The following is a 13446-nucleotide window of genomic DNA, read 5'->3' on the forward strand; positions in this document are numbered from 1 at the left end:
TGTTTCATTAGAGTACTTTTTATCATTAGGACATTAAGGAAACATTCGTTGTAAGCTTGAAAAAAGTATAAAATGTTTTCTAATAAAAACACAAAAGCTTCAAATGTCTTTTTGAGCTTTTAATACATAGAAAGCTTACGAGGCCTTATTTTCGTAAATACAAGTCCTGATGCAGGGTCAGTCAGACTTGTCATATTCTAGGGCACGTATAATGGCTTTTTTCTTCTCAAAATAAACGCAGTTAATATGCAATAATTTTATAATCATAAATAATTCGGTACATACTAAATACCTCCGTGTGTTTTTATAAAAATTAAACTCCAATTCCCAGTAGTTGTGCGCATGTCGTGTAAATTACAAAACACAAAATGTTGTATCCTATTAAAGGCGTATAAGCATTAAAAACACATATAAAATAATAAATATTAAATTAAGTGATATAAAAAACTAGCTAAAAAATATGTTCTATAATTTTAGTTTTAAGTGACAAACTTGAAATACCTAAATACATTACTTTATTAACTAAAAACAATAAAAAAAATTGGTCTCTTAATGTAGGAAATCTGAACAATTGTGCGGCAATGTATTTATCAGAATTTTCTATCTTTTTATTAGTATCGCTATTGTGGTTATGTAAGTATTAAAAAGATGTAAATTTTTTTTATGAAAGTCTTAAATATGTATCAAAAATTAAATAAGACGGTTTATATTTATTGAACGATAGAAACAAAAAATGGGACAGGGAATAAGAAAAGTTATGTGATAAATTAAGCCGATATTTTTTTCCATTTTATTCGTTTTTTGCTTAGATACCTTTTTCATGCCAGTTGCAGTTTACTTCAGCAAATTTTCGCATTTTAGGGACATATATAGTATTCAGGCTTTTAAAATATAAATATTAAGAATAATTGTAATTAGTCATTGAAAAAAAGAATCAAACCACATCTTTACTAATAAGACAGGTTAATAGCCTGTAACGATAACACTTAACATACTGTTAAGGTAACAACCTGTTAAGTCAAGTGATTGCACGACAACAAAAAAAATATTGAAAGTCTGCAAGGAACCTCGCCATTTGAAAGATATAGAAAGCCGCTAACTACACAGGCCAGCAGCAAAAAATCTCCATGCATAATTTCACTTGCTCCATAACCTTTAAGCTCCCCTGAACAAACATTTTTCTATGGAAGATTTTTATTTTCTTATTGAAATCAGTAGATCATACCATGTTTTAATTTTGTATTTAAGGAAAAACCCGAAATAATTTTATTATGGGAGCCTAAAGATTATGGAGCAGGTAAAATTATGCGTGGAGGAAAAAAAAAGTTGGAAATTGTCGGCCTGTGCTATCAATATAATATTTTTATTTATTTATTAAGACCTAATTTACAAATTAAAAGTATATTTACCAATAACAATATTTATTCTTATTCGCTAATTCTGTAATTATTACACTGTAACATATTTAGTTTGGTACCTTTAAGCAAGCTCAGCAACCCTAACAAATTTGAGTTGGGTAGCTGTATTGGTTATGTAGTACCAAAGAATTTTAAACGTAATTTAACACGGGAAAGGGATTTGTTTGATCACATAAAAATTTTAAGAAATACATTTTACTTCTTATTTTAGCTGATCACCGCCTGACATTGTACAAGGTCAGCGAAAAAAAGGGCGGTATTCATATATCCCCTGTCCATTTCGAATTTGAACTAGCTTCCGAGTGTTGCCGTTTGACAATTATGGAGAAAAAAATCGATTGGTAACAATTTGTAATCGGTATATATTATGCGTTGCTTCTACAGAGTAACATAAAAAAATAGTAAAAACAACTTAAATTTTTCGGAACTTTTGGGGGTTATAAATCAAGCGAGGATGATCCAATGAATATACAGTTGTATATATGTATACCAGTTAGAAGCTAGGCATGCGTGTGTTGTCTTAAAAGCCCCTCTTCCGGGGGAAAAAAGAAGTTACAAATATCTTGGAATATTTTTTTCGGAGTGCGAACAATTTACAACAGCAAAGCGCCATCAGCTGTTTGTGAATTTTTTGGGATTCATTTTTTCGAAGTGCGGTCGCTTTTTCATTTTTATACCCTAGCAGAGGGTATTATACGAAGGAGGCATTTCCGAACCTATAAAGTATATATATTCTTGATCAGGATCACCTCTTGAGTCGATATGGGCATGTCCGTCTGTCTGTCTGTTTCTACGCAAACTAGTCTCTCAGTTTTAAAGCTATCGAGTTGAAACTTTGCACATCGTTTTTTTCATTACAGGTAGTATATAAGTCGGAATGTGTAACGAACAGTCATGGTGCAAGAATCCTGTACTGACAGATTCGTGTGGGACGGGAGGTGCACGCTGTTGCCGGCCTAGACCTCGTCGGCTAGTGGGTGGGTCCTTCTGAAACTCCCCTCTCTCCCCGCAAGATCCTTGCTGTCCATCATAGAATCACGAATTTAATCGAACGCGTGGCTCGCCTGTCGAACAGCGCAGGCTTACCAATCTATTCTCTCTGAAAACTTTCGGGCCGCAAGCGGCCCAATGTAGCACCCCAGGAACGATCAGGTGACAACATGGCGGCTGCAAATCAGACTCGGCTGTATTCTCTTAGCACATTATAAACATTTTATTATTTCTAATCCAAATTATATTCCCTTGACTCCTAATCTTACAATCTGAACTTAGCTGCTAAACTTCATTCAATATCTCCTAAATCTAGGGCATATGTACTAAATTACGACAAAACTTCAATTATCTAACGTTAGGGAATCTTAATTTCCACGATTGCGCAAAAAAAATATAAAGAAAAGTGGGTTGTCTTCACACCCGCTAACAAGCATGCCCGTGTGAGAAAGTTCGCGCGAGGGACGTGAGACGGAATCGGGGTTCCGGATCCTTAGCTTGGGAGTGATATGTTGGTTTATTTGCTTTGATCTGATTTAAACTACCGCTGTTGATTCAACGCGTGGATCATGCCCGAGCTTGGATGCAGACGGCAACGAATGACTCTACTTCGGGGAAATTTAACTATATTTCTCACTCACCACTTCATCCAGTTGTTGCGATGATGAAAGCGCTTTCTTCATGCCACCTGGAGGGGAGTGGTACAAAATTTAAGGGTCGCCAGATGCTTCTCGATGTTCTTAAAACTAACAAAGAAATAATCCCAGCGTCGTCGCCTGCTCTTGGATTTGCCTTTTCCTTTGGAGCAATCGCCGAACGCGAGTGACCTGCGGGCAGCAACAGTCTACGGCAATTATCACCGCGAAGTCTCCTTTCTCCTTTATAGCTCTGCCAGCTCGTTGCCCCCGGTTTCGGGCGCGCTTGCGCCTGCTCTTTCTTGAAACTCCTCTTTCAGAGCACGCGGTTGCCCGCAGTCCTCTCCGAGGGTGAGGTCAAATCTGCCTCCGTCGCTGGGATCGCCTCCTATGTTCCTTCTTTTCTCTCCTTCTTTTGCTCCTGCGCCGATACTAATGCGGCGCAACTCCCGCCGCGCTTGTGCCGGGCGCGTGCCGCCCTCCTTCTCCTCGCTTCCGCTGGGGCCCACGGAGACAGCTACTCCAAGTTTCACTGCCCGTGGGGCACACCAATACGCCCACTCAGCCTTGATATTCGCCGAGTTCCTATACAAACCACCATTAAATTTTCCACCTAACCTCACTAACCAAGCGGGTTATTCCCGAGCTCTCCCACTAAAGCCGCCTCGGCTTGTATCCAATCGACGCTTTCCGCTGCGGATCGCCGTAACTCCAGATTCGGAGTCCGTATTCCCGGGTCCGTGCTCCTCCGAGTCCACTTCGCACCGTTGTTGTCTTTCTTTTCTTAATCTCAGCCCCGTATACCTGTGTCGCCGGTTCACGTGGGAAAGAACGCAAGCTTCACGCCGCCATTCGGACCTACATCATACCCGTTGGATCGTACATGATCCCCCCTGTCGCTGGGCTGCCAACTCCTGTGACTTTACCCCTATCGATATTTTTCGGCGTTGTCACCTCGACCTCGTCACCTCTGCCTGCCTCTGTTACAAATGGTCGGCTATATCCTATAGCTGGCATATAAGTGATTGATCGGAAATGCCATAAAATTTGTGTTTTTGAAGTTAGAGGGTTGGGACTTTTCACACGTGTTATATTTGGCTATTCCTCTCTTTATCTTAAAGCGGACGGACGTGTTCTTTTTTGTGCGCACTGCGTTTTTATAAAATCTCTAAGCTAATTTTAAACATTCGGTGTTTATTTTTATTTAAGTTTAAAAAAACATGTTATAGATCCGTATCGCTTTGCGTGTGCAGTGAGATATTTGGAGGTAGAATAATAATTTGATTAATTTTCTTTGAAACATAGTCCTGCTCTGCTTCTTCATCTTTTTCTGTGTTGCTTCTATTTTTGTCTAGTATTTGTCTCAATAGAGATTCTTATGTCTAATCTTTGCATTTTACTAACTCACACTAACCGCTCTCTTTAATCGCCTTTTTCGTTTCCCTGGTACAGTGGTTCAAGGTACGTCAATAATATAAACAAAAATATTAATAAATTAATTATTTAATTTTTAATAATTATGGAATATTAACTTATTTGTGCGTTGAAGTCTTGTAATAAGACAATCTCCTCTTCCCTGCCCATCATCCACTGCTGGCTTTGTGAAAACGTTTTAGGCGCTAAGTGTGCCGGGTTCACGGCCTTAATTTCGGATGCTATTTCACGTGGGTCTGGTCTCCATTTTTGCTGTGACGGTTGTCGTGCTGTTCAGGACGAAATGAGATTGTTCTTGAGACATATTAAAAGTAGATTCAAACAGTTGATTAGTAGTTTTCGTAAAATCAATGACCAACTCTGTGCACTCGATACACAGTTTAGTAGTCTTGTCCTCTGTGGCATCGCTTTAAATGATACCACCAGACCCAATAGTTCAAACCCCTGTAACAGTCACCAAACAGGGTAATCAACCGTCCAGACCCCCCGTACGAACTGATGCCGCAGTATTAGTTACGGTGGCGCCAAAACCCTTGCAGGTGATCCCACCATCGGAACACATTTTTGTTTCCCGGCTTGCCACTTCTAAGATTGATATCTCGGCGTACATCAAAGCCAAAACAGAAGCCGACATAAAGGTGGTGGATATTACAAAATTTAAATATTTATACACCAGGCACACGCCATCTTTCAAAATACGTATGCCCCTGCAGATGTTCAAGATGATTTGTTTTGCCAGCTTTTGGCCAGAGAACATTTTCGTCCAAGAACATCAGCCAAGTACGGTAAAGAAAAAAAATGACCAAACCTGTGGGTGTAAAACTCCCACATGTTACGGCCCTTGACCAACCTTCCACCTCATCTTCCTCATTTTCAAAAAACTAATATCTTCACCAACACTTACCTATCAAAATGCTAGAGGGTTACGTAGTAAACTTTCCAAACCGTATTCTGATAGTTCTTCCTTTGCATCTCATATTATAGTCTTAAAAGAAACTTGATTGAAGCAGGAGATCTTAAGCTCCGAAGTTTTTCCAATAGGTACACCACTTTTAGATGTGATAGAACTCTGCGAAGGTTTATTTCTGTAGACTTCAAGATCGCTTCTGAAGAGGTAAATTCACCATAGTTTGGTGACATTGACTAATTCACTTGTACTTATGCAAGCTGATGACGTTAAGCTTTGTCTTCAATATAAATTCACTAGCGCACTGTAAACTCATGTCATTTTATCGTTCTAATCCTCACCAGGCTATGTACTTGTCAATGGGAACGTCTTAGAATGATTAACTCTGGTTAACGATCTGGGTGTCCTATTAGATTTGAAACTTAAATTTTCAGACAATATACCTACCATGGTTAAAAGAGCTAAACATCTATAGCTTGATTTTATTAAAATATGGTCAAAAGAATTAAGTGACCCGTACATAACAAAACTTTGTGTAACAAAATGATATGTACATTGGAGCGTCCAATTCTTCAGGATGGATCCTGTGTCTGGAGTCCTCAATACGGAGTACACCGAGATCACTGTACAAAAAAACTTCCTGACTTTCGCTCTTTGGGGACTTAATTGGGATGCAACTCTTCACCTCCCCTCTTATCATATTAGAGATCGTATGTCTGGAGTCCTCAATACGGAGTACGCCGAGATCACATAGACTCTGTATAAAAACTTTCTGATTTTCGCCGTTAGGGGTCTTAATTGGGATGCAAATCTTCACCTTCCCTCTTATCATAGTAACTTTTTTTAATCAACTTACCATCATTAACATAACTTTGGAATGGGCATAACTAATCCGACCTGTCAAATTTCATAAGGATCGGCCGACTGGCCATGAAACTGAACGATCGGAATTGCTATTTTTAAATATACTTCGGGCTGTTTCCAAAATTTTTATTAGAATCTTGATTCGATGATGAAATTATCATAAAGATTGGTCAGCTATATACGATATATATATTATAATAAAAGCTGCATCTTAACTGCAAGGGTATATAAACTTCGGCTCCGAAGTTTGTTTTCCCTTTTTTTTAAAGGAAACCTTAAGTAATTAAAAAAAATCGCAGAACAAACGTTACTTATATTTTGAAAGACAAAATTGTGAAAGAAAAAATAAGACAAACACGGACAGGACTTTTTTTGGAGAAAAACTCGACAACCTTTTTTATTTGGGAAATTCTTTAAAAATCGTTTTTCCTGAATAACTTTTGAAAGAATTCGTAACTTAACAACCAACGCACCTAACTTTGCATGCCATGCTGCGTTAGAAAGGTTTTTTAAATATATTTTTCACTTTCTTGAAGATAAAATGTCTAAATCATAAGAATTATTTACTAAGAATTATTTATTTAAAATTATCTCTTTCGATCCTGTTTATATTGCATGTGGAGATAACCCTTGAAATAACGCAACTTGGGATATATTGTTCATATATGCGAAAATCTCGCTTACTCAAGATATAGTCCGATAAGTAGAGCTACCGATGGTGCGAGCTGTGAAGCGAAGGTACATATTCATAGCATAACTTAAAAATATTCGGATGTCAATTTGTTTTTTTTTGCAGTTTGCGGTCATAAAAAATAAAAAAAAATAGAAAAAATGAATTTAATGTATTTTATTTTTATAAGATGTTCTTTGTGAAGAACACTGCCACTGTCCGCAACCGCACTCCGATAAAAATATCCCAAACAATCTGCAGTTTTTTTTCACCGCTACGGGCGCTTTTTAAGTGTTGGCTCCAACCCAAATATAAGTATAAGTGTCCTACACGAATGCGAAAGAGACAAAAAAAAATTGCAAAAACGAATGAGAGGACACGAGTCCTAAGATAAATGCAATTAAGCACGCTAAAACTGATTAAGCATGCCATGATTTTTATGTGATTAAACATATATGGACGACTCTTGGTATTCAAAAAATGGATATCAAATAAATATCAAATAATAATGATATCAAATAAAAAACATCTTAAAGATTTAAAATACCGGTGACCAACATTCATGCAACCCCCAAAAACTCTGATATGAAATAAAAACAAGAAAGGAAAGCTAACTTCGGGCGTAGCCGAAGTTTATATACCTTTGCAGTTGAGTCGCAATCCGCTAGGTGGCGCCACGCATCTTATATTATTAGATATATAGCGGATCGTATATAGTTCACCGATCCTTATGAAATTTGGCATATCGAATTATTTTGCCTAAAGAGGAACCCACATTGAAACTCCCATCCTTCTAACTTGAAAAACAACGAAGTTATAGCATTTCCGATCAATCAGTTATATGGCAGCTATAGGATATAGTCGGCTGATCCTTATGAAAATCGACAAATCAGATTGTTTTTCCCAAAATAGGATCTGTACCAAATCCCATCTTTCTAACTTAAAAAACACCAAAGTTATGCCAATTTCGATCGTTCTATGACAGCTATAGAATATAGTCGGCCGATCCTTATGAAATTATTTGGAGAGATATTTTGGGGAGGCAATATATAAGTCAGAACGGCCGGGAACGGTCGAATCGGTCGACTGATTGATCGGAATTGTTTTGGGAAAAACAATCTGATTTGTCGAATTTCATAAGGATCGGCCGACTAAATCATATAGCTGCCATATAACTGATTGATCTGAACTCGCTTTAACTTCGTTGTTTTTCAAGTTAGAAGGATTCCTCTTTTCAATGGATTCCTCTTTTGGCAAAATAATTCGATATGCCAAATTTCATAAGGATCGGCCAACTATATACGATCCGCTATGTATCTAATAATATAAGATGTGTGGCGCCACCTAGCGGATCGCGACTCAACTGCAAGGGTATATAAACTTCGGCTCCGACCGAAGTTAGCTTTCCTTTCTTGTTTTTAATCCATATATAGCATTTTTTCGTCACCAAAATTGATATCATATATTTTGAGCGTGGCATGCGGATTCGCAACCGTTATTATACCTCGTCGGGAAGGTTTAATACCCTTGCAGAAGGTATTATAATTTTGGTCAAAAGAGTGCAACGCAGTGAAGGAGACATCTCCAACCCTGTAATCAGGATCACCTCCTGAGTCGATGTGAGCATGTCATGTCTGTTTGTTTCTACGCAAAATAGTCTCTCATTTTAAAGCTATCGAGTTGAAACTTTGCATACATCCTTTTTTTGTTTTCAGGCAGTATATAAGTATGAACGTCCGCGATCGGTCGACTATATTCTATAGCTGTAATATAACTGATTGAACGGAAATGCCAAATGGTTTATTTTTGTCCAACATATCTCATCCAAAACTTCAGAAGGATCAGCCGACTATATCCTGGCATTGAACTGATTAATCGAAATTGGCAAACTGTTTTTGGCATGTTGTTTTTTAAGCTAGATGGACGGATTCCATCTTGGGCAACATAGTAAAAATTTCATTTGGATCGGCCGGTTTAGATTAACGGTGTCGATTATCGATAGTTTAGTATTTAGTTTGATATTGTGCCCTCATGAAGAGATTGGGCACACTAGGTAGATAAATATAGCGTGCTGGTGGTGAGTTTGTCGTCAAGCCCTAGCGTGTGGGAGGTTATAATGCGGTAAGAGATCTTGTTGTATTGGGGTTACTTCTTTTTTATCTATTTATTGCCCCACTATAATAAAACATACATATTTGCATATGAATATACTCTATATATATATGTGTATTAGTAGCTGGTTGCCATATCGCGTCCCGTATTGTGTAGGCAACTTCCAACTTAATGACGAAAGTGCGACTTGTGCTAGCGGCCTTGGCATTTGGCGCTCATTAGTTAGAGAGTTGTTGAAACAGATGTTGTTTCATCCTAACAATGTGAATGCAGTGATGGAGAAGCTGGAGAAGATATGGCCGACCATATAGATATTGTTTCCCATATGGAGCAACTTATACGCAGCCAGCTCAACAGCATCCGAGATGTGCCTGCTATTACGAAGCACAATCTGGGAAAGTTCGTCGCATTCTCCACGCATGTGAGTAACCTCAAGACCAGCGACGACGTGAGGGCCCAGCAGATCTTGTAAGGACACTAAGAGATATTGTAGAAGAAGGATCACATTGTGCTGCCACGTAGATATGATGCGTACAGTCGATTGATCAATATTGATAAGAAAAGTGAGTGTTTGGGAAGACAGAGATCGCTACGGCAGCGATAAGGTTTGGTACTTGCCACATTTTGGAGTGGAGAATCCCAGCATGCCGGGAAAGATACGATTGGTTTTCGATGCAGCGGCACGAGTGGGAGAAGTATCGTTAAATCCTGCGCTGAGCAAGGGTCCGCAATACTATTCTCTTTCATTTTAAGGAAGGTGCTGTCGGAGTCTGCAGTAACATTGAGGAGATGTGTTACCAGGTGCTGGTCCGGCCCGAAGATAGATTTGCCCAAGGATTTTGCAGAAGAAATGCGGATGACCAACAGGATCCCGATGTATATGAGATGTGCGTTAAAAGATCCCAGAGCAGTCAAGGCCACCGTGGACTACCACTACGTGGATGACTATGTGGACAGCTATTGAAATTGAAGCTATTGAAATTTCCTCCCCGGGTGATGAAGATCCATGCTGAAGGCGGATTCAATCTATGCAAGTTCAAGCCATCTTGGACCCTTACTTTTTACACTTTTTATTAATGACTTGCCCCTTGCCTTAACTGATTCACTCGTACTTATGTACGCTGATGACGTTAAGCTTTGTCTTCAGTATAAATTCACTAGTGCCCAATCTAGACTTCAATCCGATTTGGATAAATTTCAAAATTGGTGTTTTGCAAATAACCTAAAGCTTAATGGATCGAAATGTAAACTCATGTCCTTTTATCGAACTAGTCCTCACCAGGCTATGTACTTTCTCTATGGGAACGCTTTAGAACGATTAACTCAGGTTAACGATCTGGGAGTCCTTTTAGATTTGAAACTTAAATTTACCGACCATATATCTACCATGGTTAATAAAGCTATGGGTGTGCTTGGCTTTATTAAAAGATGGTCAAAAGAATTTAATGACCCGTACATAACAAAAACGTTATATACATCATTGGTTCGTCCGATTCTTGAGTATGGATCGTGTGTCTGGAGTCCTCAATATGGAGTACACCGAGATCACATAGAATCTGTACAAAAAAACTTCCTGATTTTCGCCCTTAGGGGACTTAATTGGGATGCAAATCTTCACCTTCCCACTTATCATAGTAGACTTTTATTAATCAACTTACCATCATTAACAAATCGTAGAACGATGCTGGGTGTTATGTTTCTATATAATCTTATATATGGTAATGTAGACAGTCAGCATTTACTAACACGCTTAAATTTTAACGTTCCTAGTAGAAGGACTAGAAACTTCCGTCCTCTACTCCTTAGCCATTGTAATTCGACATATGCCCAACACGATCCGTTCAGGGTATTATGTTCGGACTACAATGGTCTCTACCACACCTTGCCACTTTGCTCCACTAACAATCTTAAATCCTTTATACTAAACGCCTTATCTATGCAACACTCTTCCTCGTAATATCTTACCCCTACTCTTCTCCTAAACGTTCTCGGATCTATCCCCGCGATTCGAGCCGTACGTTATGCGGCAGCGTCCCTCGGTCGGTTGGACGGGAGGTGGGCTGTACGTATGCAGTGGGAACCGCGCGAAGTTCTCGTCTAGCTCGCCCACAGTAGAGAGAATGCTCGGACCCAGTAATCACACTCAGAGTATTGGATGTGGTGAGGTCGAGCATAAGATTTTAGGAATGCGGTAGCAGCCAGCAACGGACGACTTTAGGTTTCGAGTGAAGACCATATAGTTGCCCCCACCGTGTCGAGTGGGAGGAGAATTTTCAAGAAAAGAAATTTTTGAGCATGGTCATGTCGACGTTTGACCCCTTAGATGATAACAGCGAAGTTGCGTGAGGTCTGGAGGAGGAAAATCCCATGGGATGAGCCACTACCGGCTGCACAACCCCGTAAGGAAATGGACATAGTGTAACAGTTTCCGAGGCCCACGTCACTATTTTGGATCTGGGCTGGTGAAGACTTTTGAGATGCTCGTGTTTGAGGATGCGAGTCAGTCGGCATCGGAGGATCACGTACGAGGACCGGTGTGCAAAGACGAAGTGTGCACCGACTCGAACAATGGCGATTCCACGGTTGAAGCTGCAGGCAGCAGTTCTAGAAACGATAGGCAGCACGCACAGGCGCTACAATAAGTTTCTAGGGAACAGAGTACCCGATTTTCCAGTCCAGCGACTCATCAGGGAACGCCTTACATGGCGCTCTGCGGACTGCAAAAAATTCTCCATCTGGATTTAGTGCATAATCTGTCCACGGATTCCTGCATAATTGTGATCAGGGCTACTATGTAGTAGACAGCGCAGCGACAACGGCAAAAAGCGTAGAGCTGAGCGGACAGGGAGGCCAAGAGATTTGCGGAAGTCTTCGAACCCAAAAAGATCCAGAGCTGTAAGGGCATTGAATGGATCTTTAAATGCCAAGCGAACCCTTCAGAAGGTCGAAGTCTGGGAGCTAATGGTCAGGAAGTTTCCTGATAAAGGCGGAGAATATTTTTAATTATCGTCTTCTCACCCATTTGCCAGTGAGTGCGGATCAGGAAGTCCCACTTACGCCAAATGCTAACACGGAGAGAGAAGTGGTGCCGCAGATTGAAGCCGATTTGTCGAGAAGACATCGTCTTCGTTTGCGATCCAGCAGTGCCGTTTCGAGACTGTGGAAAGGCGTCGTGGAGGAGATCTTTGCTGGTTCCGATTGTGAGGTCAGACGAATCAAGGATAGAGATCGGACTCGCAGGATAATGCGCCACGCTTTTCAGCTGGTGGCTTAGTTAAGCTTTACAGAAATTTTACATAGCCATGACATTTTGAAAATATGAGATTAAAAACTCCAATTTAATTGACGAAAATATTGTTTACTACCTATAATAAATTCAATAAAATTATTTCGAGTTTTCCCTTAAATCCAAAATTAAAACATATTATGATCTACTGATTTCAATAAGAAAATAAAAATCTTCAATAGGAAAATGTTTGAGGAAAAATCATAAAAGACCAAAAATTAATGTAGAAAATCGGAGATTTCAACTTTGGATGAGTATTCCAAAGATATGGCAACTGCTAGATACCATTTTTTAATTTTAGTTGGTACACATATATTTCAAAAATGATATGTACTAGAAACAATGATGGTCATCGCCATTACACGGCCTACATAATTCAATATATGGTAAAATTTGAACAATTTCTTCTCTTAGGTATACCGCGGAAACTGTGGGTGATAGAACGTACGTTTGTTCTGGACTTTGGTTCAGGGAAGTTTAAACGTTATGGAACAGGTAAAAATATGCGTGGAGATTTTTTTCTCTTGGCCTGTGTAATTATGTTTATTTTGGAACCCCTGGAGTTATTTTAAAACCAAGATTCGTTTTAGATGGATTAAGAACAGTATTAGGTAGTCAAATTAAAATAAGGTTATGATCGCAGCTATTTAAATAGGTAATAATTTCTCTTTTGGGAGAATGCTAAAATATCAGGTGAACAAAAAGATACGTCGATATAAGTGTAAGTATACCGTTTTATTATTTTGCACTGAAACATAAAATTGAATGAGTTTGGAAAGAATATCTCCTCTTTGGCTGTTTTTATGAAACCACTTAAGGATTCATGGTTATTATGAAAACAATATGAAGCAGAGTTCTACGGTTTCTACCTATACCTATGCATTACATTATATTTGTAAATATTAATATTATTCAAATGTCTCTAATGCTTTTAAAGATTTTTCTTCGTTACTTATAAGTATGTCGAGCACTTAAATATTCATGATCAGGAAGATAAGTTGATAAAAAGAAAGCGGCGTGCGGTCGACATAAGCATCGTCTGTCTTTCTACTGTGTTTAGATTACTACTATGTTGAGATTATAAATTGAGATTATGCATAGATCTTTGAATTGCTTACAGGCAGATCAAG

The 13446-nt window shown here is 39.0% G+C and overlaps 1 protein-coding gene and 1 long non-coding RNA gene across 6 annotated transcripts in view; one reads left to right on the top strand and one right to left on the bottom strand.

Moving 5' to 3' along the window:
* Positions 1-290: 290 nt before the first annotated feature.
* On the bottom strand, positions 291-1062 carry LOC123257515. The gene is made up of 2 exons (XR_006507609.1): positions 814-1062; positions 291-378 (listed from the first exon to the last, which is right to left on the bottom strand). It is a non-coding gene; the product is annotated as an uncharacterized LOC123257515 (long non-coding RNA).
* The window catches only part of LOC6503208 (low-density lipoprotein receptor-related protein 4), a 230121-nt gene continuing 217051 nt past the window's right edge, over positions 377-13446 (top strand). For all 5 annotated transcript variants that reach the window (XM_014905850.3, XM_032455924.2, XM_044716930.1 and 2 more), the window contains exon 1: positions 377-633. In XM_014905850.3, coding sequence (XP_014761336.1) covers positions 582-633 — 52 coding nt within the window. In that variant the 5' untranslated portion in view covers positions 377-581. The remainder of the gene's footprint in view (positions 634-13446) is intronic.

The sequence above is a fragment of the Drosophila ananassae genome, chromosome XL (genome assembly GCF_017639315.1).
Source record: "Drosophila ananassae strain 14024-0371.13 chromosome XL, ASM1763931v2, whole genome shotgun sequence".
Taxonomy (NCBI): domain Eukaryota; kingdom Metazoa; phylum Arthropoda; class Insecta; order Diptera; family Drosophilidae; genus Drosophila; species Drosophila ananassae.